We start from the raw sequence: 23,711 nt of genomic DNA on the forward strand, positions 1-23,711 counted from the left end.
TTTCCGCTGTGCGTTGACTTCTTGGAATTTGGAGAATAAACGTTGCGTGTTAGAGTTTTGTATAATTTCGGAAGTATATAGTTTCTGACGAAATAAGTTGTTTTGGTTTGCAATGGTTTTTGTTTTCGCCGCAGGGTAAAGAAAAGGGTCGTCTTGATCTGCGCACTGTTAGGTTGGTTGAACACATCGAGGACGGCTCACTCGAGAGGGACAAGGCATTTCAGGTGAGTGGTTAGTGTAAAATTGTTTATGATCTGTCATGGAGCAAGTGGCATAGCTCTGATCCTATAGTGTAAATACATTTGTTGATGTTACGGGTCACTTTCATAACCTTTTGTGGTCCTTACAGAGGGGAGAGTCAAAATATGCAATTGAATTAACCTTAACTGATAGAACAGAAGGAATGTTACGAAGTTGCCAAGAGTAAAAAATTTTTGGCAGTGCCAGGATTCAAACCCTAGATCAAATATGCTAGCCACTTCATAAAAAAAAAAATGTTTTATTGCATTGCAATACATCATTTTGTCTCTTGGCATTCCCTATATGGCTTATGAATACACTCAAATGGACTGCATCCAACCAGAAACATATGAAATGCTTTATGTGAGTGAAATGTAAAAAAAGACATTCATCATCTTGCATAGTGACTATGCTGATCAGTGTCGGCTTGCAATAGCTGAACACAGTCACCCGGTTTCCACTGCCCTATCGAGCCAATCATTGTTCCTTGCATCATTTGCTTTAGTGGAAAACAGTTGAGGCTGGATTTGAAGCCTAAAACAGAAACATTCAGGATGAGTTGATTGAACTGCCAGTGCCTGCTGTTGTTTTGCCTGTTATTCAGTGAGGTTTAAAATTTTAGTGAAAAGTTTCACTATGAGTAGGGTGACCATAATCTCCACTGCTGTAAACGGGACATGGGGCAGGGGTGGATGGGGCAGAAGGATTGTTACGAATCAGTTCAGCGTAAAAAGGCGCATTTTCTGGATATCGTCGAGAACAATAGTGCCTTCCCACTTTCAAAGACTGCATGGAAAAGAAATGTTGGCAACCAAAACATGCCAGATTTGGTAATGTAGAAAAATTCTTTTGTACATATGTCTATGCAATGAAGAATTCATAAAATGTTTGCGGATGGAATCGCAGAAAGAGCTTTACGATAGCTAACGTTTTGATTTACTTTGTTTCACCTGAAGTATGGGTGCTGCCAGCGCTACAAGGTGGGTGGGACCAGTCAAATAGCGTCAGACTCAGGACTCAGGTCGCTGGGCCATCCCTGTACATGAATGATTCAGCGAAGATGAAACATATACAGAAACGGTGACAAATGCCATGATGGTGCACTTTTGATGCCGTCTGATTGGTCCCATCAGCTTGTAGCATTGACTGCGTCCGGACTTATTAAAACACTGAAAAGGGAAAAAATTTTTTTTTTTTTTTCAAACTATTTGGAAAAATTACGAACATTACAAAATAAATTTTCCGCAAGAAAGATTTTTTTTTTTTTTTTTGTAAAATTATTTACAGCGCTAACCTTGTTTTAGTTTACCTCTTTCAAACGCGCGTGCCAGAAATGGGTACGTAACGTCATGACATGTGCACGCCAAGGGCAGCGTTCTCATTGGCTACCTTTCCTCCCTTGGCCTCTCCGGCGAGTGATTTCGCTACACGAAGGAAAGGTAAGGGGAGGATGAGAATGCCATGTAACATGCAGTGATGTGGTGGTGATGTTATGTACCTATTTATGGCTTGCGCAATTGAAAGCGGTATACAGGCGGAACAGCGCACCCGCAGAACAGTCATTCAAATCAACATACACACAAAAGAAAGAAACACTTACTCAGCGCTGAGTAAGTGTTTCTTTCTTTTGTGTGTATGTTGATTTGAATGACTGTTCTGCGGGTGCGCTGTTCCCCCTGTACATCATGAGCAACCAGCTCGCCCGAACCTCTGTGTTGAAAGCGGTAGACTAAAACAAGTGTAGCGCCGTAAATATTTTTTTTAATATTATTTTTACTAAAAAAGTTTTTTGTAATGTTTTTTCAACTTTTTTAGGCTGTTCAAGATTTTTTTTTTTTTCAGTGTTTTTAAGGTGAAACTTAGTATATAGTATGTCTTTTTAAAATAAAATTTCAGCTGTGACGGTACATTCTCACGAAAATGGGACCTGAGGCTTTTCTCAGCAAATACGACGAGACGGCAGAAGTGAACCTCTAAAACGGGACGTCTAGTCACTCTAACTACGAATAAATCAAGAACAAAAGTAAAGAGTTATTGTGAGATTTGTTTTTGGCTGTATTAGGCATTACACTCCGTTTCAAAACAACTTAGCAAACGGTGAAAGCTACAGCTCCAGTGAGCCAATCGGAGTGTTGGAGCGAGACACGTGACAAGATGTCCCTGAAGTGGTCTCCTTTTCTGGAGAGCAGTGACACACGCTTCGCTTCGTCGCTCCGATTGGACAGTTCGGGTCGTCGTCATCTGTGTGTGCACATTTCATTTTGCCCATTGTCGATTGCTAACTGCTTGCTTCTCTCACAGATCGGCTACAAGGATCGGCTGATGTATATAGTGGCGTCTTCCGAAGTGCAGAGAGAGGAGTGGATCGGTGCCCTCAGGAAATGCGAGTTTCATCATTTTATAACTAATTCAAGCGTTCGTTAAAGTACTACAGTCGAATCTCGTTAATTCAAACTTACGGATAATTCAAACTAACATGCAGGTCCCATCCTATGTGTCCCCATGGGAGGAAACTCCCGGTAGTTCGAACTTTGTTTTATCCAAACAAATTTTCGGTCCCCCTCGAGGATGAATTAACGAGATTCGACTGTACGACGACTTTGGTGACAGAAATGCGAACGTGCCACAAACGCATCTACATTCCTGGCCCTATTTTGCAATTTGTTGAAAGACCTTCGAAATGCCCTAAAAAGAAGTAATTTTTTTTTTTTTTGTGCAGAATACATAAATATTGTGCAAAAACAAAAGACCATTTCACTTTTGACTGTAGAGTTACTTAATTTGTTGGTGAAACCAGACGAATTAGGACCGTAACCGGGAGATCGGCGCAGAGTAACAAAGTTCTGGGCCTCCCGGAGTCACGGGTTGTATTCACTCCGCGAGACTACACGCGCTAAATATTAGGAAACCAACATGTTTTTGGAACCATTTTGTTCTTAACCCGAGACTGAGGCAGGAAAAGAGGAAAGTTTCAAAGTAGAAGAAAAATGAAGTCGAAAAACAAAATGGTTAACATCCACCAGCTTGTCTGCGCATTCACTACGTTATCATGTTTTTGGAGTTTCCTTTACCATAAAAATTATGTTCTATGAATTTATCTATATATCAATGTATATGCGCCCCGGACAGCTTATGACTTCTGAAATGTGTAGTGCTTGACATCTTGTCACACTTTTTTTAATTTTTTTTATTTATGAATATACTGTTGACCCAGAATTGGGTCGCTACAGGGGTGATTGTAACAAAACCTTACAAAATACCAACATATGATGAAATATACTCTTCAATCAAACATAAAAATTGATAACAGTTACAGTGCAGCAATAGCAACAGAAGGTAAAAAGAGCAATATGCAGATGGCTTAGGAAAATGTTACCGTTGAGTTTAATTACAAAAAACTAAGCTTCTACAGTTGCCACAAAAACAATACATCAACTCATACATAAAACATTATAATACCATAATCTAACAAACAAGGCATCAGCACTAACTCAGTGATATGATCGAAATAACAGTTCAGCATACTAAGATGTTAAGACTCTGTAGACAGGTTGAGCAAAATATTCATAAAACCATCAATGCTATCACATTCAAATGCTCTGTGGGAGGTTGTTCCAGTCCAGAAATGTTCTGGGAAAGAATGAGTACAGGAAAGTGCAATTCTTAACCCTTTCTACAACAAGTTGCACGGCGTGGCCTTTCCCAAGTGTTCTAGATTGGCGGGGGGATAAGAACTTGAGAGGATTGATGTTAAACAAGTTCTTTTTAAGCATAAAAAGAAACTTTAATCTTGCAGTTTTCCACCGGCAAGAGAGGAGTGGCAGATTGAGATCATCCAGCATACTTTTAAAGGACTTAGCTAACATGAACCTCACTGTCAATCTTTGAACTTTTTTTGTTTTATCAATTTTGTATTGTCTAAACAGTTTCCAAACAATTAAAGCATATTCCAAGGTCAGCTTTATTAAAGTTTTATATGCTAAGGAAAAGCTCAATCGGCGGGTTTTTTTTGCAAAACAAAAGTGGGTCTCGGAGAAATGCTCAAAAGTGCAGGCGAGCCGGTGTACATATTGGACAACGCTGTAAACCTGGAGATAGGGGAGACACAGTCTGTTCCTTTTCCTCCGCCTTGCTTACTGTTTTTCCGCTTTTCCACCCCGTTCTCGTTGTTTACCGGCACGTCCAGATTTTTAGTAGCAAGTGCATCCTTCTTGGGTTTAGGGGTCGTGCTTCCTTAAAAAGTCGAGGCACACACAAACGCCCCGTAGAAGGCTCTTTACGACACGGCTCCAAGTTGCCAACCTTACAACCTTGGATTGACGCGTTGCCTTTTCTGGCCGTTGCAGTGTGCGTAAACAACGAGCAGTTGGCAGACAAGTTCCACTCCGGGGCATGGTCGGGGGGCCGCTGGGGCTGCTGCGGCAGGGGTCCCCGCCTGGCCCCCGGCTGTAGGAGCACCTGGGTCACTAGCCCTCTCAGCTCGGAGTCCTCCCTTCCACGTGGTAAGACCCGCCATCTCCGCGCACGTGTGGCACCCGCCTTGTGATGCTGCAACGCTGGGGGGGACAGTCTTAAAAGGACTCGACAGGGTATTTATGCTCGCCGAGGTTTTTATTTGTACGTTGCATATGAGGGAGCCCAACTACTCGGAACACGATTTGTGGATTGAAATTCGTTTTCTTTCAGCCCGAATACCGCCGGTTGGGAACTGTCCACTTTGAGTCGTACTCACTCTCTTCTTTGTGGTCACGTGACCGTTCTCTATGGTTTAGGCACACACATCAACTATAATCAGTCGTGGGGCATCGACAGCACAGACTCGGTATTAAAAACAAAAAAAAATATGGCTCCCATTTTTTGTGGCTTTTAAAAAACTGCAAATATGTTGATTAAAAAAAAAAAAAAGAAGCTGCACGGAGAATCAAAAGCCTTCTGTGTATTCTCTGCACGATTCTCAACATGGTGTCGTATCGTGGGAGTCGCGAGCTGGACAACTCAACGAAGCAAACTAAGCGATGGCAGCAAATGAGGACATCGCAAAACTCTAAATAAATCTTGCAATAAAAGCATGGGGCCTGTGCTTCAGAACTATTGCTCGAGGGTACTGGTGAATCTGTCTTGCTTCGAAAGAAATTTTTTACTGATTGAAACAATTAGGATTTATTCCGTACAACACGCCCGGCCTCCCAGCTGATTTGCACGAAGACGTCGTTGAGTCGTCGCTCCTTCTCCTGGCCTAAGGCATTGCTCGTCTTATGACCACTAATTAGTGAGAGCTTGAAAAACGCACAAACATTGAGCACAAAGTGCTTGACTATTGTGCTTTTTCGTGCAACGGCGACGTGTGTGTTTTTTGTCTGCTTTGCACAGCAGGAAAAAAAACAAAGGAAAAAAGAAATGTGGTCGGGTTATGTTACGTGACTTTTTGCATTTTTCTCCTCTACATTTCTTCTTCCTCCCCAGTGTAGTTTAGGTTTTGAGCAGTTGCGTTTTAGAGCGCAGCTCTTAGGGGCCCGTTTCCAGCCTGAGCGGCGTCGCCGTTGGCGTCGGCGTCGCCGTTGGCGTCGGCGTCGCCGTCGCCGTCGGCGTCGGCGTAACCGCGCCCCTCCCTCTCCTCCTCCTCCCTCTCCTTCTCCCCCTCCTCCTCCCCTCCTCCTCCTCCCCCTTCTCCTCCTCCCCCTCCTTCTCCTCCTCCTCCCCTCATTGTCCGGCTTGAGCGGCAAGGAGGAAAGCAGTACGAAGGTGGAGGAGGGTGGGAGGAGAGACGAGGAGGCGAGGGGAGGGGAGGAGCTTGAAGGACGAGGAGGTGGTAAAGGAGGGGGAGGGGGAGCAGGAGGGGAGGAGGACTAGCAGGCATGATCACGAGGGAGGAGGAGGAATATACCCTCCACTCCTCCTCCTCAAGAGCTGCGCTCCAATTCGGCGTTACAGGAAGTTGTAAACGGCTTTCACTTTTTTTTACTTTAATTAAAAAGTATGTGACACTGAAGAAAAATATTAACTGAGGAGTCTTGTTACACTATAACGAATCACATGGCAAAAAATAAAAAAAACAAGCTTTCTTGGGGGATGTCAGCATCCCTTTAAAAACCAGTGTGCAACCTCGGATTCCTACTCTCTCCCCCCTTTCAAAAAAAAAAAAACGTAGCGCAATATTTAAGTTGCACGACTGATTTTGAGTGAAGAGTGATTCCGAGACATGCTACTCTTTCGGCATGTCACCCCGAAATGGGAGGGCATCGCAAAGCTCTAAATAAATCTTGCAATAAAAACACTGTGCTAAAAAGAAAAAGAAAAGAATGTATTGAGAAAGCCGATTTTGTGACGTGTGTTTCCTATCCTAACTCTACATCAACCCATCATCATCGTCATCATTCATACAATTCATTTGTACTGTACCATTTCATCATCATTAGAAGCGGTGCCGCAGGCCTTCAAAGTATGGGTGATTTGCCTTTCTGCGGCAGCGCTGCTTTCCTGAGCTAAACTAAACATATTTATTTATTTATTTATTTATTTATTTATTTAAGTACCCTCAAGGCCCTGGGGCATTACAGAGGGGAGTGGTACAAGACAAATTTGGAACACAAACAATATACAAACAATAAAAACCAAGCACGAAAAATGTTAAAAAAAAAAAAAATGTGCAAACAAATTAAGAAATGTATAAAACAAGGCAAACAAACAAAGAGAAATATTAACATAGGTAAGTAGTCAACACACTTTTAAACAAGTCAAAGGATGGTATGTTTACTAATTGTGCGGGAAGGCGATTCCACTCTGAAGATGTCCTTGGAATAAAAGAGTTATAATAGGCTGAGGTAATGCAATGAGGAATTCCGACTTTAAATTGATGATCTACGCGCGGCGAGATGAAAACAGGATTTAACATTAGTTTGTTTTTTAGCGAAGTATTGGAATGATAAATTTTATAAAAAAGACACAAACGAGATATTTTTCGGCGTAATGAAAGAGCAGGAGGTGATAAATTAGTTTTCATAGTTGAGACACTAGATGTGCGATGATAGTTAGTAAATATAAAACGGGCACCGCGATTCTGTAGGGCATTGTATTGTATCGTATCTTAAGAAAAACTTTTGTTAAGAGTTCGCTTTCCCTTTAATAGAGGCGGCAAGACTGCCCGTACCTATGAGCAAAGTGGAAATTTGGGCCAGTTGGTTCATGGTCAGAATATGAAGCGTCAAAATAAAACGACAGGACGAAGAGGAGAGTAAAAAAAGTGCCTCGTCTTGTTTACTCTCCTCTTTGTCCTGTCGTTTTATTTTGACGCTTTATATTCATACCTATGAGTTTCGTTTTAGAATAAAGAAATGTGATTTCCAAGAAGTTACACACCTTACAAGAGTGATTTTCGGCCTCTAGCACTTCGGCCGTCTTTTTAATGCGAAAGCATTACCTGCTTGTCCCACGGAGCAAACCAGCGTTATTGGCTCCCTTGCCTGGCACTCCCCTTGCCTGACACGCGCCCTATTTTCAAGGAACGCCACTCCATGGCGCTGCGGGCCCCCGCCCCGGTAAAAGGAACACCGTGGCATGCGCTCGGCCGATTCTGCTCCTCTGGGCACCGACGAACATGGTGCCGCCTCAAGCATCTACAGTCAAACGCCTCTACAACGAACGCTTCTACTACGAAATAGCCTGTACAACGGGCTATTTCATTGCTTATCTGCTTTATTGGGTTCATTAAAGTGCGCGACGGATATAACGAAGTGACATGTATAACGAAGAATTATCGCGGTCCCACACGCTTCGTTATACAGGTGTTTAAATACATCGTCGGCGGCCACAAATTTCCGTGGTACACTCCGCAGCGTTCACTTGGACATTCATGCTTTCGCATTCACAGCTCATAAGAAGTGCTTAGGTATCCTCGGATTTTTTGGCTAGACACCAGAAAATCAAGGGAGAGGAAGAAAGACAAAACTTGTATACCAATTCGACAAACTCATAACGTCACTGATCGTCTCTGAGGTGTCGGAACGATTTCCGAGGCGAGTTGGCGGTTTTCTGGAGGAATTTTCGCTTCCTTAGGTTCACATTGTGGCGTATCCTGGTGCCGCGTGGTAATTTTCTTTGCGGTTCTCACTCTGTGTTATGCAGAGAAGGAAAAGCCGAGGAAAGGTTTCGAACCTTCTCTTCTTTCCAGGCTCTCAACTCTGCATTTTTCATATTTTTCCAGGTTCTATTTCGTGTGAGCCAGTTCCCACAAGGACAAAGGAGGTTCCATTAGTAAGTCTGTTGCCTTGGGAATGATTTTTGCTTAGTGCATATTCTGGTCCAAGCATGGAAAAAAAACGATCTCCCAAATCTCAGTAATTTTTTTTTTTTTTTTCGATTTAAAATTAGTTTGACGTGCGCTGAGCAAGTGCTACAGATTTTAACACACTATAAACTTTGTTGGAACACGGTAAAGTTGAACACGGTAAAGAGCATAAAATAATGTACAGCTATACTGGGACTTAAAGTTGAACAAGAAATAGTTACCAAAAATAATGATTCTTCACCTTTCCTGGCCTTTTAAGGACAGTGTTCTTTGCTTGACGTTGCATTGCAGGTGACCACCCCTGCTCGAGTGGTGACCGCGCTTTACTCATTCCAAGCCATCGAGAAGGGAGACCTGTCCTTGGAAGCCGTGAGTTTGCACTTGTGCCCAAAAATATTTGAGCAGTCCTCAATTGACCCTTTCAAATGCTACGTACACAGATTTGTACATCTGAAACCCTCACTTTTTTTTTTTTTTCAGAAATATATTTTGTATATTGAGTCATTTTAGAAATTTTAATGGGATTCATATAGTCCATGTTCTGGCAACCAAAGTTTGCAAAAAACATTTCAGCGAAAATTTGTTTGCGGACAAAATGTTTTCCACGATAAAGGGCGAGTGCTATCTGAAATTGTTTAGGGATTCGTCTGGTGGGGCACAACATGTGGCATATCCTGCAGGGTCGGGAGTATGTGGTCTTGGACGATTCCGGAGAGCACTGGTGGCAAGTCAGGGATGGAAGCGGGTAAGTGCGTCTTGTGTACTTCGCTGCTGCTTGCGCTTGTGGTCTGGTGCCCTTTTCCCTCTGACCCTTTCCAAATTTCTCTCTCCTTCCTCTTCTCTGAAGCATGCAAAGTGTGGCGCGTAAGTCTCCCTTCTTTGCTTAGCTGCAGCCACGAGGTTTAGTAGTCGGTAGTTGTACTATAGAGTAGTTGTTTTGTCCGCCACCTCAAAACACCGCTTTGCACTGACTTCTCGGAGAAGCAACTGACTTGGGAGAGCTTTTCAGTTAACTTGGCAAGCTCTGAAGTTTGTTGGGGTGGGCTTGACATGGCCCTTTGCCTTTACTATTTCAAATGTTTTAAATTAGATGGGGCGCTCGTTGGAACGCGGTTGAATGCTGGGCATGATACGGTGTGTTTGGAAATTGGTGCGCATTTGAACTACAGGGCTTGGTTGCTGAATGCTGTGTCCTTGCAGGGCCGTTGGCTTCATCCCGAGCAACTACGTGGAGCAGAAAGCGGGCCTCTGGCAACACGAGTGAGTCCTCAAAGTCACGTTGTAAGCGGTTGCTCAGCTAGGCACATAGTAGTTTCTCCAGTAACGCCACGGGTTTGACAGGCACGACATGCTTCCTCAGCATTACCCAAACTAACTCGTCCGTGCGAAATGTTGCTCTCTAGCACACTCCTGACATTCTGCTCGGAAGTGTCTCTTGCCAAAGGTTTAGACAACTCTGGCCTAACCGTTATGAAATATGTGGTCTTAAAAGTATTTTGCTGTGCAATTGGTGATGCAACTCTTCACCCTTGCAGCATTGCAGGTGTTAAAGAGAGGCAGCTCTTGCTGCAGAAGCAAAGCCTGCTTGTTTTGGAGCCACGGGTAACCTTTACAGCAACATTAACTTAGTCAAATCAGTGCCCCCCCCACCACCCACCCAACCCACCCCACCCCACCCCCCGAAAGGCTCGTCTCCTGTCTTTTGAAGTGCCGCGATTTGGGAGACGGCTGTTATGGGAGCTTACAGTGTCCTTCATAGAATGTAAAAGGTTTGAAGCACAGCGTCAGGGTGGCGCTACTGCTCTAAAGTATACGGTTTTGGAGGGCTGTTTCTAGATGGCACTTCAGTCAACAGGTGGTTTCCATGGGTGGAAGAGGGGGGGGGGCATTTTGCAGCGTTAGTTCTCCAATTGAGTTGATCTAGCAAGGTTGCTTTTTAACCAGATTGCACGTATGCTCGTGGAGATGCCACAACCTTTTTCGCCCACTGCAACATTGCACTTAACGAGAGCTGGCTTTGCAGGTGGTACGCGGGCGACATGTCCCGGCAGCGAGCCGAACAGGTGCTTCGCCAGGAGACCAAGGAGGGAGCCTTCGTGGTCCGAAACTCCTCCACCCAAGGTTTCTTCACCTTGTCTCTGCTGGCCAACAGGTATGAATCCCTTGTGTTTATTATCAAACTGCATAGTTTGATGATAAACATGATCTGATGTAGTCTGATGATATGCAGCACATACTCCCGATACGCACTACATAGTCTGATGATACATAGCACATACTTACTTTTGATACATACTACGTAGTCTGATGATACGTAGCACATATGTACTCCCGATACATACTGTGTAGTCTGATGAAACGTAATATCATCAGACTATGGAGCACACCGGCTATTCTTAAAAGACTTATGCAAAGGAGAAAAGTTATTTTTTCAAACAGTCCTAAAAAATTAACTTACAAATGACACCCCCCCCCCCGAGGTCACGTGACCCCCTGAGGCCATGTGACCCACCATGAGGCCACGTAACCCCCCTGATGTCGCGTGACCCCCCCCCCCCCCCCTCCTTCCAAGGTCACGTGACCCCCCTCCGCCGAGGTCACGTGAACCCCCTGACGTCACACGACCCCCTCCGAGGTCACATGACCTCAAGGAGTCACCTATCCCCCAGTACGCTTCCATCCTCCTCTTCAAGAGCTGCTCTCTTACCGGCGTTACAGGGAATTGTAAACTGCTCTCATTTTATTATTTCATTAAATGTTTATTAAAAAATTTTTTATTAAAATTAAAATTAATATTAATAAAATTAGTTTACAACAAAATTTTGTTTTTGTTTTTTAGAGCTATAATTACGGCGCGAAACAAATTTGTAGTTGGTGCCCGCAGGAGCCCGTGGAAAAGGGGCTGCTAGAGTCACGTGACTGGCTGCTATAGTCATAGGGTGCTTGCGCTCTTTGGGGAGCTTCCTATGGGCTCTGAAAGTTACCTATTAATTTTCGTTTTTTTGTTGCACTTAAAGCGAAGATTAGTAAGTAACTATTAGAGCCCATAGGAAGCTCCCAAAAGAGTGCAAGCACACATGATAGACCTGCGCACCAGTCAGAAATTGACGGCGGCGGCTGCCATGCCAGAGTGTTCTCTTCTGGCGGCGCGCGACGCTGAGCATGTGGCGGCGGTGGCACAGCATGGCGGTGCACAGGTCTGCCACATGACTAGTCGTGGCTCCCGCAGGTGTCAACTACAAATTCGTTTCGCGCCGTAAATATAGCTCTAAAATTTTTTTTTTTCTGTAAATTTAATATTTGATTACTTCTTCCCATACTGGCTGTTTAAAAAACAATGTATATAGTTCCTTTGCCTATGTCTTTTAAGGCCTGTTCGCACACTTGCCAGCCCGCTGGTACCATCAATGCGGTGACCTTTGAAGTTAATTTCACTAAAGCGAAGGTTATGCGGCATTTGCGAGATCGAACATATGTACGACCTACAAGAATTGCTTGTTTATAACATTGGCAAAAGTGTTTCAAGTCAAAAAAGAAAGAATGATCTGCAAAAAATATGGGAAGTATATGAAACCACCAAGCACTCCTTGGCTAGCCGATAGGTGGCGTTAGTGTCTTCTCGCATCGTAATAGATTTGAAAAGGTGATGAAGCACACGGTCCTGAGCAGTTGCAAGTGTGTGAGCGGGCCTTTAGGATCGACTACACCTGGTCTTTTCGACGGCTCGTTCATGTGTGCCTCGTACGAAGCCTTGCTTTGGGTTCTGCAAATCTCGCAAGCTTAGATGGAACCCCTGAAACAGGAAGAGGTCGGATTTGACGCATAGTTGTTGACTCTTTGCCCAGGCAGACACAGTTGGGGCAGGTCAAAACTATGTATAACATTGTTTGGCATCGGCGTTGCAGCAATCGACATTTCGCAACAATGCCAACGTTGCCATTGTGTACCAACGTTTCACGCTTCCAAACAACATCAAGTTTGCATCATTACCTGCGCAACGTTGACGCGTAGGGTGCGGCATTACTCGCGCAACATCGATGCATAGGGTACAGGCAGGAGGTACACCGCATGTCCAGAGATCCTCTGCAGTACTGCCAGACATGCATTCCGGATGTCTTTTCTTCTGCAGTCCGACGGGCGTGTTCCAAGTGAAGCACTATCACATCAAGAGCCGGAGCCCCGGCCAGCTGTACCTGTCCGAGCGCCGAACATTTGCCACGTTGGAGGAGCTCGTGCGGTACCACCGCCACGACAGCGGCGGCCTCGCCACTAGGCTTCGTCACTGGCCCACTCGTTTGCGGAGGACCGCACCGACCGCGGGGCTCGGGCACGGTAAGGGACCTGCTTCTTTGCTTCACATTCTGCACCATTATGACAGTCCCAAAAGATGCCCCCTCCACCCAGTCTTGGGTAGTAATGCGTTACTGTAACTCCGTTACTTTTTTGGTAACTTGTAACTGTAACGAGTTACTTTTTAAAAATTTAACTCGTAACTGTAGCTCTGTTACTTTTCCTCAGGTAAAGATGAAAGTAACGACGTTACTTTTGTCGTTACTTCTCAGTTTTTTTTTGTGAATAATACATCATTGAACAAGTACAATCTAGGTATTCCTTGCAATTTCCAAATTGTCTGTTCCCACATTTTGAGTGCCAAGTTGGCCTTGCACAAACTTCTGAATACATTCTTTCTCGCGAGTCACAACCTGAATATAGCCACGTGTAGATGTGATAAAAAAAAATCTAGTTATCTTTACGCCCGCGCTTGTACTTTGTAACTGAACACTTACATCTTTGTAGCTTGAAGCACTATCTCTGTTCCGGTTGTTATTTTTTCTGCGCAAACGCTTTTTAATCGGATGAATCAACCGTGAAAAAACAATGCAATACACACGGACGGCACTGCAAATGTTTCATATTTTGATTAGCGCCACTACTCCGGCGTGGTGTCAACAGTCGAGGCAAAATTCACTGCCGTTTGCTTGGGGTTTGCTCGTTGCTCTGGTTGTGTGGGGTCTGTTCAAAAGGGGCAGGGACATGTTCACCATGAAACGAGGGAAACTTTCAGGCACTAATTTCAAGAAGCAACTGCTGCTAAGTCATAATATGAAGTAAATAGCATACTTTTTAATTTTATGCTATAAAACTTGGTAAGGGGAGTTTTTGAGTTTTTCCTAAATTTTTCGTGTTATAGAAAAGTAACCGAAAAGCAACGTCATTACTTTTTAAAAGTAACTGTAACGAGTTACACTTTTGTTGCGGTAACTGTAACGGTAACTTAGCTACTTTTCTCTGAAAGTAACTGTAGCAAATTACTTCTTAACAGTAACTTACCCAAGATTGCCTCCCCCCCCCATAAAGGGGGCTAAAGTGAGTGGAAAAAGGAGTGGAGGGAAAGGGGTATGATGTCTTTCTATGTGTGACTTGAAAATAAAAAGGCTGAAAAGAAAATGCTCAACTTGGCTCTTCAGCTGCAGAGTGTCTCCCCCAAAAAATTTCAATTTTTTTTTTTTTTTACGAACAAAAATAAATTATGCGTTGCCGGACGTTCATTTTCTGCCCAAATGTGGTGCTAGTGGTTCGAACCAGATCCCGAAGAATCAGAATTAATTGTCACCTTGCTAAAAATTCTAAGTGATTTTCTAAAATCTTTTATGGAAGAATGGTGGCTGGTTGGCTGGCTGGTGCCAGTAAACCAAAAAAACAAATCCCATTTTCCCATTAAGAGTTTTTTCTAAAAGTTTAAAAGTTTTTTTTAAACAGCCATATTGGGGACAAGCATGTCACAAAACAAATCTTCTGCGAAAAAACAAATTTTTTTAGCAATATTCACGCCACAGGACGCAATTTAGTCGGCGTCACAACCTCTCCACATTTGAAACTCCCGCTCTTTCGACGCGCGCGGAGTGGCTGGAATACGTCACTCCGTGACGTATAATACCAACTTTGTGGCGCGCAATTTAAAACGGACGAAATAGCCGCAAACTAAAATCAGTCCAACGCAATAAATAATGCTCTAAAAAATTTTGTTTTTGTTGGAAAAATTGTTTTGTGACATGCTTGTCCCAATTAGGCTGTTTAAAAATACACTTTTTTTTTCTTTGCAGTTACCCTTTAAAAATATATATATATATATATATATCGTAGAATACCAGGCAAGCGCCCACTCAAAATTTAGACATAATCGCCAAAAAAGGGGGGATGGGCGCTTTTCCGGTCATCAATTTTACATATAAATGTACTGTGCATATTTTTTCATATCTTAGAAATTCGGATATGGGCGCTTAATGTGGAATGGGCGGATGCGCGGTATTCTACGGTATATATTTTGTTAGCTTTTCTATAAGATGTGGTTAATTCTGAAACTCTTGTGCCTGGTTCAGAGCAACATAAAAGCAACAGACGCTGCTTTCATGTGCAGTATGCCCACCCCCTCTTCCCCAAAGGTTCGCTTCCTGTTCGAAACACCACGGCTTTGAAGACTGTTGTTATGGTGACTCAGTAGAATACGCAGGTTTTAAAGCACAACGTCTTGATGGCGCTTGAAACAATGGGTGGTGGCCTTGGAAGGGGGAGGGGTATTTGCCCCTGTGCGGGAGTTCCATCACTGAGTGGATCTACTAACTTAGGTTGCCATCCAAGTCGTTAAGGGAATTCATGCTACTATCGTCAGAACTCCTGTTGCCAACCCGATAGCACAAATTACCCGACTTTAGATGACAGGTTTTCTAAGGGCACACTCTTTATGTTTGTCTCCTCAAGCAATAGAAAATTGAACAGAAAACGGCAGTGGGTCTTCTTTTGAGATATTATGATACGTGCCAATGACTTTTCATGAATCCAGTCTAGGCTTAGCCTGCCTATAACAGTAGCCTGGCAGCATCGAACTGTTCTGATTTTCGAGTGTTATTTTACTGACACACAATCATAATTCCTTCATTTTCATGTAGACAAGTGGGAGATTGATCCTTCTGAGCTTGCACTTCTGGAAGAACTGGGCAGTGGACAGTTTGGGGTAAGTTATGGACGACCTCTCTTGTTCTGTGCATAGGCTAGCTTTGCAGAGAGCAAGTTGTCTGCTTCTTACGCAGGAGTTGCAATGACGTCAGAACGACACCGAGCTCTGACTGGCTTTGATTAAAGGATAGGGGATAGAGCTCAATGCTAGATGCCTTGAGGTCTACCCACTATTTTTTTTAATCAGCCAATAAGAGCTTCACATCCTGACATTGCATCTCCTATGCAAGTAGCAGACGAACTTGCGCTCTGCATTGTTTGTGAACATAAACCTTCTACCCGCGGTTGTGCAACATGTGGCGCACCTGCCTTGTTGCAGGTGGTGCGGAGGGGCAAGTGGCGTGGATGTCGCGACGTTGCTGTCAAGATGATGAAGGAAGGTACCATGTCCGAGGATGATTTCATCGAAGAAGCCAAGCTCATGACGTGAGTTGGGACAGCAATAATGGCTCCGCTCTTCTCGTGTGCCCCGTTTGTTGTCAATCGCTTAACAATATACAGTGGAACCTTGTTAATTTAGCCCGATAGGGACCAAACCTTTGTTTGAATAGAGCCAGGTTTGAATTACCGGGAGTTTCCTCCGGTAGAGACGCGTAGGACTAGACTTGCATGCTAGTTTGAATTATCCGCGAGTTTGAATTGCAAGGTTCCACTGTACAGGGATATTCAGACAGGAAGGAGCAGATTTCAAATTTTTATTCCAGGCACATTGCGCACATCACTGAAGAGAGGAAGGTTCATAGTTTTGTCCCACCTACGCCTGCTGCTGTCCAAGACCTGAAACATCAAATTGCCAAAGCTTTGAATTCAATAAACTAGGGACCAATTGATTTGTGTGACGAGGAATGAACTACCATTCTGATGTTCGTTGCATAACACTGCTCATGTTGAGTGCAAAGAACTTGAATGGCCGTAGATCTTTGCACCCTCCTTTATCCGGTGATGTACGGAATGTTTCTGCCATTCATAGTTTGTTTGAAAGAAAAATATGAAATATGTGAATTATTTATGAATAGCCCTGTACTATTAGTAAAAGGGTAAGCTTCTAATATTGTTACTGACATCTAAAGTATTTATGCAGGTAGTAGAAATATACCACTGGAGTAAAGTTTTCTTAGTTGCCTTTGGGGTAGAAAGGTTGTACTCTGTCACTATTACGACTTACATCCATTTGCTGTCTGTGTATGAAACCTCTCGGTTGGTGTCAGTAAGGTTGGAAATGACCTATTAAATGAGAAAAGTTTTTCTTGACTGGCAGGTTCTAAGACACGCGGCCCTTGTGAAACATTTGGAAACTTTAGCCATCGGTAGCCTTGGACAAAAATTTTTCTGAAGCGCAACCCTCTTTTTTCTTCCATGACTGACCATGGAAATCTCAGCAAGCTACAGCATCCCAACTTGGTGCAGCTGTACGGTGTATGTAGCAAGCACAGGCCCATCTTCATTGTGGCCGAGTACATGAAGCATGGTGAGTCACTGCCCCTCTTTTCGCAGAACATGCACTCTTTGTTGTGCTATCATGTGACACCATCCGATATCTTCATTATTTAGCTTGAAATGATAGCTGGTATTTTTCTTTATTGTACCTTCATTCTTTAGATTGTGTCTTTATTAGTAGCTGGTGTTTTTCTTTATTAGATACATATCTGTAGCTTATGCCAAAGACTGAAAAAGAATGTCTGGGCACTAAAATTAGACACAACACCAGGCTTTTTGTCCTCTCCTTAATTTGTATTGCCTCATTCCTTCTTTAGTTTCCCGACAAACATACCGGAAAATCCTGTAGGGTGCCCACTTAAAATGAAGAGATGAATTGTGAAAAGCAAGAGGTGGGCTATTTTTTTTAATCGGAGAGAAAAACTTTATCAAAAATAAATAATAAACACTGGGGCACCCGTTAAAACCACGTGACACGGGAACTGATACCGCAGGTCGTGGACATGGCAAATGCACATTTCACAATGCAAGAAACACGCGTGAACTCGCTACGAATTTGCATGTCACGGGAGCCGACATTGCGCCCACGGGTGGCAGACAAAAACGCAGGAACCCGCAACTATCGTTAATCGAATGCCATTTTACCATTTTACCGAAACACTTTTTGGAGAACAGGCTCGTTTTATCGAAGCTCGGTTCAGAGAAAGCGGAGCTTCAGTCTAGAGAAATGTTGTTTATCGAAAAGGAAACGGTGCTTAAAAAGTTTGCTTGCTTCGCGCGTGTATCACTAGGGTGCATGTTAACCCACCTGGACCCCCCGTTCACGCCACTCCGCAGTGACAGTCTGCGGCAGCTCACTACAAAAATGTTAACCCACTTGCGCCACCTGTACATGCCGCCTTGGGGCAGCCGAATCCGCTAAAAGAAGGTCGTCGCCGCTACGACCTGTGGCAGCGTTCGCTAAAACTAGCGTCGCTAAACCGCATGCCTCCGTCTGCTGTGAACCCGCTTGTCACGTGTACCGGTACTGCAGATCGTACGGTCGACACGATTCCCATCGTGCGATGTTTGACGGAAACCTGGGGGGTGTGGGCGACGTTTCGGAATGTTAAGTCACGGACATGTAGCTGGAAAAATGGGACGGGCAATCCCTCGGGGTAGGGTCTCTTGTGGGACTTTACGATACACATCTCCTATTTATTTTCAATCTTGCCGAAATGGTTTCCTTCAGCAAATATCTTTATGCGTCACATTTTGTTTTTATGCGTGCAGGAGGCATGCACGTCGAGGCTTACCTTATTCCCGTGGATTCGGAAGAGCTTCGTATAACGCGGTTTGGTTGTGCAACGCTGTAGTCGCCGAAAGCTTGAGCGACGGAGGGCGCGACGAGCCCCGGGCATCTCATTATCGCTTTGCAGCCAATGAGATTGCACCGTTAGCCGACGAGAATGCCAAAGAATGAATTGCGTGGCGAGGGTCTTGGGCATTGTAAGCCGTACCCCGCGTTCTTTAAGCCGTCGGCAACCGTGGTGGCGACAGGGAATAACAACGATGACGACTACAACACAGGCTCACTGCTGCACTTCCTGCGTCGCCACGAGAAGGCGCTGAGCGAGCGGGGCCCACTGCTGCTGCTGGACGTCTGCCTGCAGGTGGCGAGCGGCATGGCCTACCTGGAGCTGCACAACTACATCCACAGGGACCTGGCCGCTCGCAACTGCCTCGTGGGGGAGAACTATGTGGTCAAGGTGGCCGACTTTGGCCTGGCCAGGTGCAGTCCTGCTTTGCTCTTTCCCGATCACTTGTGCCTCCCCGTCGGAGCACCGTATTTATTTGAAAATATGTCGACCCCTTTAGGAACAGTGCCTGTGCGTGTATTTCCCTGCAACGTTCGAGAAGAGCCAATCGTTGCGATTTACGGAAGACGCGTGGCGAATGACGAGGCACCAATGAAGTCGGAACATAAAAATAAGTTTTGTGTGGATCACCCTTTTGTTTTGTTTCAGACGTGATCTTTGCTTCGCCAACCAATGGCACCTTTCGTAAGTCTGAATGATTGGTCTCTGTGGGTTCTGCGGGACAGTAGACACGCATGTCTGTTCGTAAAAAAGGTTGACCTGTTTTTAAATGAATACGGTAGTTGTGGACGGCTTGGATGCGAGAGCAGGCAACTGAACGACGAAGCGGTCTAAACGAGGTTGAAGTCGCACAACCGGAGCCGATGGCTTCCTGTTCGAGCGGTCGTGGACTGCTCAAATATGGCAGTCCACAACGGACGACGGACAATGGACACAGCGGACGACAAAGAAGTCCACACAAAGCCAAAGTTGCAACCTACAACGCTTTGTGTGGCAACCTACCACGTTTCACCCTATGTTTTGCAGCGTTCTGTCAGTAGTTTCGGGTAAGGGGACAGAATTTACGCACAGTTTGTAAATTGTGTATGGCTGTGAGTCACGTTTTTGACAGTTCCATTTTCGGTGTTCACCGGAAAGAAAACAACTGCATTCTGCACAATGGTTTGACCGAGGGTAAAAAAACTGTGCTCGTGGGGTGCTGACCTCGTGGGGCGCTACTTGCTCTTTATTCATTTTACCATCAGGGCGTGCCGTTCACTGCAGTGTGCTACGTGCAATTTGCCACCGTGCATTTGTGCTGATTTGCAGATTGCGATCATCATAATCGTAATAGTTGTTTGTGCAGATAAAAAAAAAATATTGTAAAAAGAGAACACAGAATGGCACCATGCTATGGCTACAGTCGGCTCAACTCGTAACAAACTGGGGTGTTGTTGATATCACGGTTGTTGCGTCTTTGTCTGGCGTGGTGGGGTGCTATGGCTCTGAATGTACCGTAGTACAGTAAACTTTCGTTAACTCGACCTCGACGGGACCTTGAAATTTGGTCAAATTTTGTGAATGATCGAATTAAAAAAAAAGGACAGAAAAACTGTTAAAATTAAACTTCCTTTCATTGTCCGAAGTACTCACAGATTTTCTGCTGCTGTCTGCATGCTCCGGAGAGCAGCCTCACTAAACGTCACATCCCAAAAAAATCGCGCGCTAAAAAAAAAGCTTTCCATGCCGACTTTGGCACCAGGCAGCCAGACCGTCGGCGGCAGAGAAAAATAGCAAGAAAAAAGGAAACGATAACCCGCACCTCCCAGCGCCCAAGACCGCACACAATCCTACAGAAAAGCGCTTTGAGAGCGCGCTGAGAAAGCTTTACGAGCCGACTTTGGCGTTGGGCGGCCAAACCATAGGCAAAAAAGAAAAAAAAAAAAAGAAGAAAAAAAAAGAAAATAATTTGCGGTTTCCCGCACGGAAGATGGACCGCACACGATGCTACAGAAAAGCGCTGAGAGCGCGTGTTGTCTCCGCGCTACTCCACGCCAGATTGGTTGTGCTGGCTCGTGTTATTTGCTACGGTCCATCTCAACGGCGTAGAGGAGCAGGCGCATATTTGCGCACGTTCGACCTTGCAGCAAAGGGCCCGTGTTTCGCCGCACAGCTGCAACGGAAAAAGAGTAGCACAAGTGACCGAAGACCGGAGCGGCAAAATCGTGACACGCGGTGCTATTGTTCCCGAGTGTGCTGATAGCGAGAGTGCCAGTCTCTTTGCATGCCTCAATGCGGGGCTGGCCGGCAGAAAATTGAGGGGCAAGATAGCTTTTGAAATGGTGGGCTTTAGGATGGGCTGCTTTCTGCCTGCCATCCCCACGTTGAGACGTGGAACGTGACTTGTACTGTCGCTATCGTCGCTCTCGGGAACAATAGCGCCGCGTGTCGCGATTTTGCCGCTCCTGCCATCGGTCACTTGTGCCACTCTTTTTCCGTTGCACCTGTACGTTGGTGGTTTTTCTGCCGTGGTGCCGTGCAATGTGAGCTCGCGCGCATTCGCTCCGTACAAATTATGTGATGCGGAGGCTTTCCGAGTTCGAACTATCAAACTTTGCCTCCCCTAGAAATGTATGAGCGCTCGCCGGGACTTTTGAACTCGATTAAATTAAACGAAAAGTCGAATTAACCGAGGTCGAAGTAACGAAAGTTTACTGTATCCCGAGACATACAGCTCGCCCAGAATCGAAAGCAAATGAAGTGAAAATCGGGGGCAAGCTAACTTTTGGTGTGCCAAAAAAAGAAAAATTCCGAGGACACCTAAGCACTTCTTAAGTGTTGTGAATGCGAAAGCATGAATGTCGTTCTTCCTCTCCCTTGGTTCGTCCGCGGCGTCGTGGCGTGGACGGCCATGTTTCATCGGTTGACTGCCGAGCGCGCGCTCTCGTCAAGTGGCCGCGCCGCACTAAGCTCGGCCGTGCGCCCTCTCCGGAGTTTGCCCAGGCGGGCTATGCGGCCAGACGCCAGGCCCGCACTGCCGCACCTCGCCGGGCCGCTACGTGCGCTGCGCTGCCATCGAGAAGGCTTCTCTGGTGGTGTTTTTTTGGAACTACACCGCGCGAGAGCCAGTGGGAGCCTATCCACCAGATTTCTGCTAGAGACGACATGGGACAGGGGAAGGTGCTGTTTAGCACGGCTTCAAAGCTGGTGACGTCGGTTCGCTCCATGGGACAGTTATTGGTTTCGCATTAATAAGTTTGAAAAAAAAAAAAAACTAGTACATTAGGTTTTGTGACTTTCGAAACTTGTGATCGCTGGGAAGGGCGGTGAGCCAAAGATGACTGTCCTTTCCAGTCAGCAATATTCGCTTATTTCCTGCCGGGGCTGAGTAACATAATTTCTGCCGAAGTCACCATTGGCCAGGTCCCTGCAATCACTAGAAGCTGGCTATATTTCAATGTTTCTGGAAAAAATAGCAAGTCATGCCAAAAATAGAGGTGGGTTATCTTTCGGGTGTGTGGAATCTCTTGGCGTATTACGATAAGTGGACCCCCTGTTAAAGTTTAAAACAATAAATGAATAAATAAAAATGGGTTGACCTACAATTGTGTAAATATGGGACTTTCTCCACATCCTCCTCGTCACAGAGTGATAGCAGTTTACCTACAACACTGTTATCGCAAGGAAGAAGGTGATGATAGTGGCTGGAAAACTTGAGGCGCAAGTGCCACACCAGTGCTATCCAGTGCGAGTAATGTGTGTTCCTTGTCTCCGAAGGTATGTCATGGACGACGAATACACCAGCTCGGGAGGGGCCAAGTTCCCCATCAAGTGGGCCCCGCCCGAGGTGCTCGGCTACACACGTTTCAGCAGCAAATCAGACGTCTGGGCATACGGTGAGCCTCTGGTCTTATTGATTGCCAACGTTTGTTCGATGAAAGCTAGACTAATAATATTTACTGGAAGCCAAGCCTTGGATAATGCTTTGTTTTTTGTCAAAAGTAGTTTTTTTTACAATCATCCAAATAAAATTAAACCAAAGAGGATCAGTTAGCTCGTATAGAAGCTGTGCAATTAGGAAATTCAAAACAAAACGATTAGCTGATATGTTGCAAGAAGCGAAAGTACCCTATGCAGGCAAGCTGGCTAGAAAACATGAAATAGTGCAGTGGTGTTTGTTCCTCCCTCTTGTCCGTCTCTATGAGTACAACCATGTTTTCGAAAATAAAACAAGGAACTACACAATTTGAGATATTGTGCCATGTTGTTTTCTGCTTTATTTCTCTTAGTCTCAGGGTTTAGTAGATCAAAATGTAGCTGATATGTATATACCTTTGTAGAACAAGTGAAAGAACATAGAGAAAAGGTCTTCGTGATATGCGCATGCATAGCTCTAAGCACGCTTCTTTTCGTGCCGCCGTCAGACTTGAAACCCACGTTTGGCCGACGCTTGCGTCAACTTGTTTTTGCTGTTTCTTACGATGCAATATGTACTGTGCGTACGGGTGAATGCATTGGGGTATCTGTGTGTGACTCTCTTTGAAGTGACATGTTTCTGTGTTCTGCTCGATTGCCAGGGGTGCTGATGTGGGAAGTGTTCACATGCGGGAAGATCCCCTATGGGCGTGCAGCCAACGCAGAGGTGGTGGAGCAAGTGCAGCAGGGGCAGCGGCTGGCCAGGCCCCATGCATGCCCCTCCGAAGTGTACCAAGTGATGCGGTCCTGCTGGGAAAAGGTCAGGCATCACATTCGACGGAGAGTCCGCATGTGCCTTGGTTGCATCAATTTCGGGATTTTAAACCTAGTTGCGGGGAGTGTCTGGACATCGCATTCCTCGGTGCTGATCCTTTAAGTTTGTTTCATTTCTTGAAAAATATGCGACTTTGTAGCAAAAAGATAATTGGGTGCTGTCTTAACACCGTAATCTAGCAATTCGTGTGGAGAAAGCGATTTTTCTTCAGAGCTGCCGGGGCCCCTCGAAACCTTTTTAAGCAGGTCTATAAATCTTTCCTTTTCTTGCATTCGTGCTCATAAACTAAAGAGCAAGGAAGCCTCCTTTTTTCCAACTTTTGGGGAGGTGGTGAACAGAACTGGGCACAGAACCCAGATTTGTTTGGGAACTTGGGGAAGGTCATTGAATATGTCCGCTTACCTGTGGCTATTGAGAAAGGGAAAGTCAACCTTCCTAACAGCAGATCAATCTTGAACCCTTTTGCAATCAAGCTTTTTTTTTTTCTTTTTTAAAAGAAGAATAGCATTAGGAATAAGTCAGTACACAGTGTTTTTTTTGTTTTTTTCATCTAACGTACAGTGCTTGCAAGCTGTCCAGACTGAGAAAGCATCGAACGGAAGCATTATGGGTGAAAAGTTGTCGCCTTTCTTCCATACGGCCTATTTTC

The 23,711-nt window shown here is 44.9% G+C and overlaps 1 protein-coding gene across 1 annotated transcript in view; it reads left to right on the plus strand.

Annotated features, from left to right (window-relative positions):
- LOC8038841 (tyrosine-protein kinase Btk29A) overlaps positions 1–23,711 on the plus strand; it is a 29,724-nt gene that overhangs the window by 4,762 nt on the left and 1,251 nt on the right. The window contains exons 3-17 of the mRNA XM_029984270.4: positions 135–224; positions 2,542–2,623; positions 4,587–4,742; positions 8,441–8,490; positions 8,816–8,893; positions 9,205–9,269; positions 9,725–9,784; positions 10,548–10,676; positions 12,654–12,856; positions 15,472–15,536; positions 15,858–15,964; positions 16,918–17,006; positions 18,545–18,746; positions 22,090–22,208; positions 22,890–23,047. Of these exons, the coding sequence (XP_029840130.2) occupies positions 135–224; positions 2,542–2,623; positions 4,587–4,742; positions 8,441–8,490; positions 8,816–8,893; positions 9,205–9,269; positions 9,725–9,784; positions 10,548–10,676; positions 12,654–12,856; positions 15,472–15,536; positions 15,858–15,964; positions 16,918–17,006; positions 18,545–18,746; positions 22,090–22,208; positions 22,890–23,047 (1,653 nt within the window). The remainder of the gene's footprint in view (positions 1–134; positions 225–2,541; positions 2,624–4,586; positions 4,743–8,440; positions 8,491–8,815; positions 8,894–9,204; positions 9,270–9,724; positions 9,785–10,547; positions 10,677–12,653; positions 12,857–15,471; positions 15,537–15,857; positions 15,965–16,917; positions 17,007–18,544; positions 18,747–22,089; positions 22,209–22,889; positions 23,048–23,711) is intronic.

The sequence above is a fragment of the Ixodes scapularis genome, unplaced genomic scaffold, assembly GCF_016920785.2.
Source record: "Ixodes scapularis isolate PalLabHiFi unplaced genomic scaffold, ASM1692078v2 PGA_scaffold13__105_contigs__length_92229423, whole genome shotgun sequence".
NCBI lineage: Eukaryota > Metazoa > Arthropoda > Arachnida > Ixodida > Ixodidae > Ixodes > Ixodes scapularis.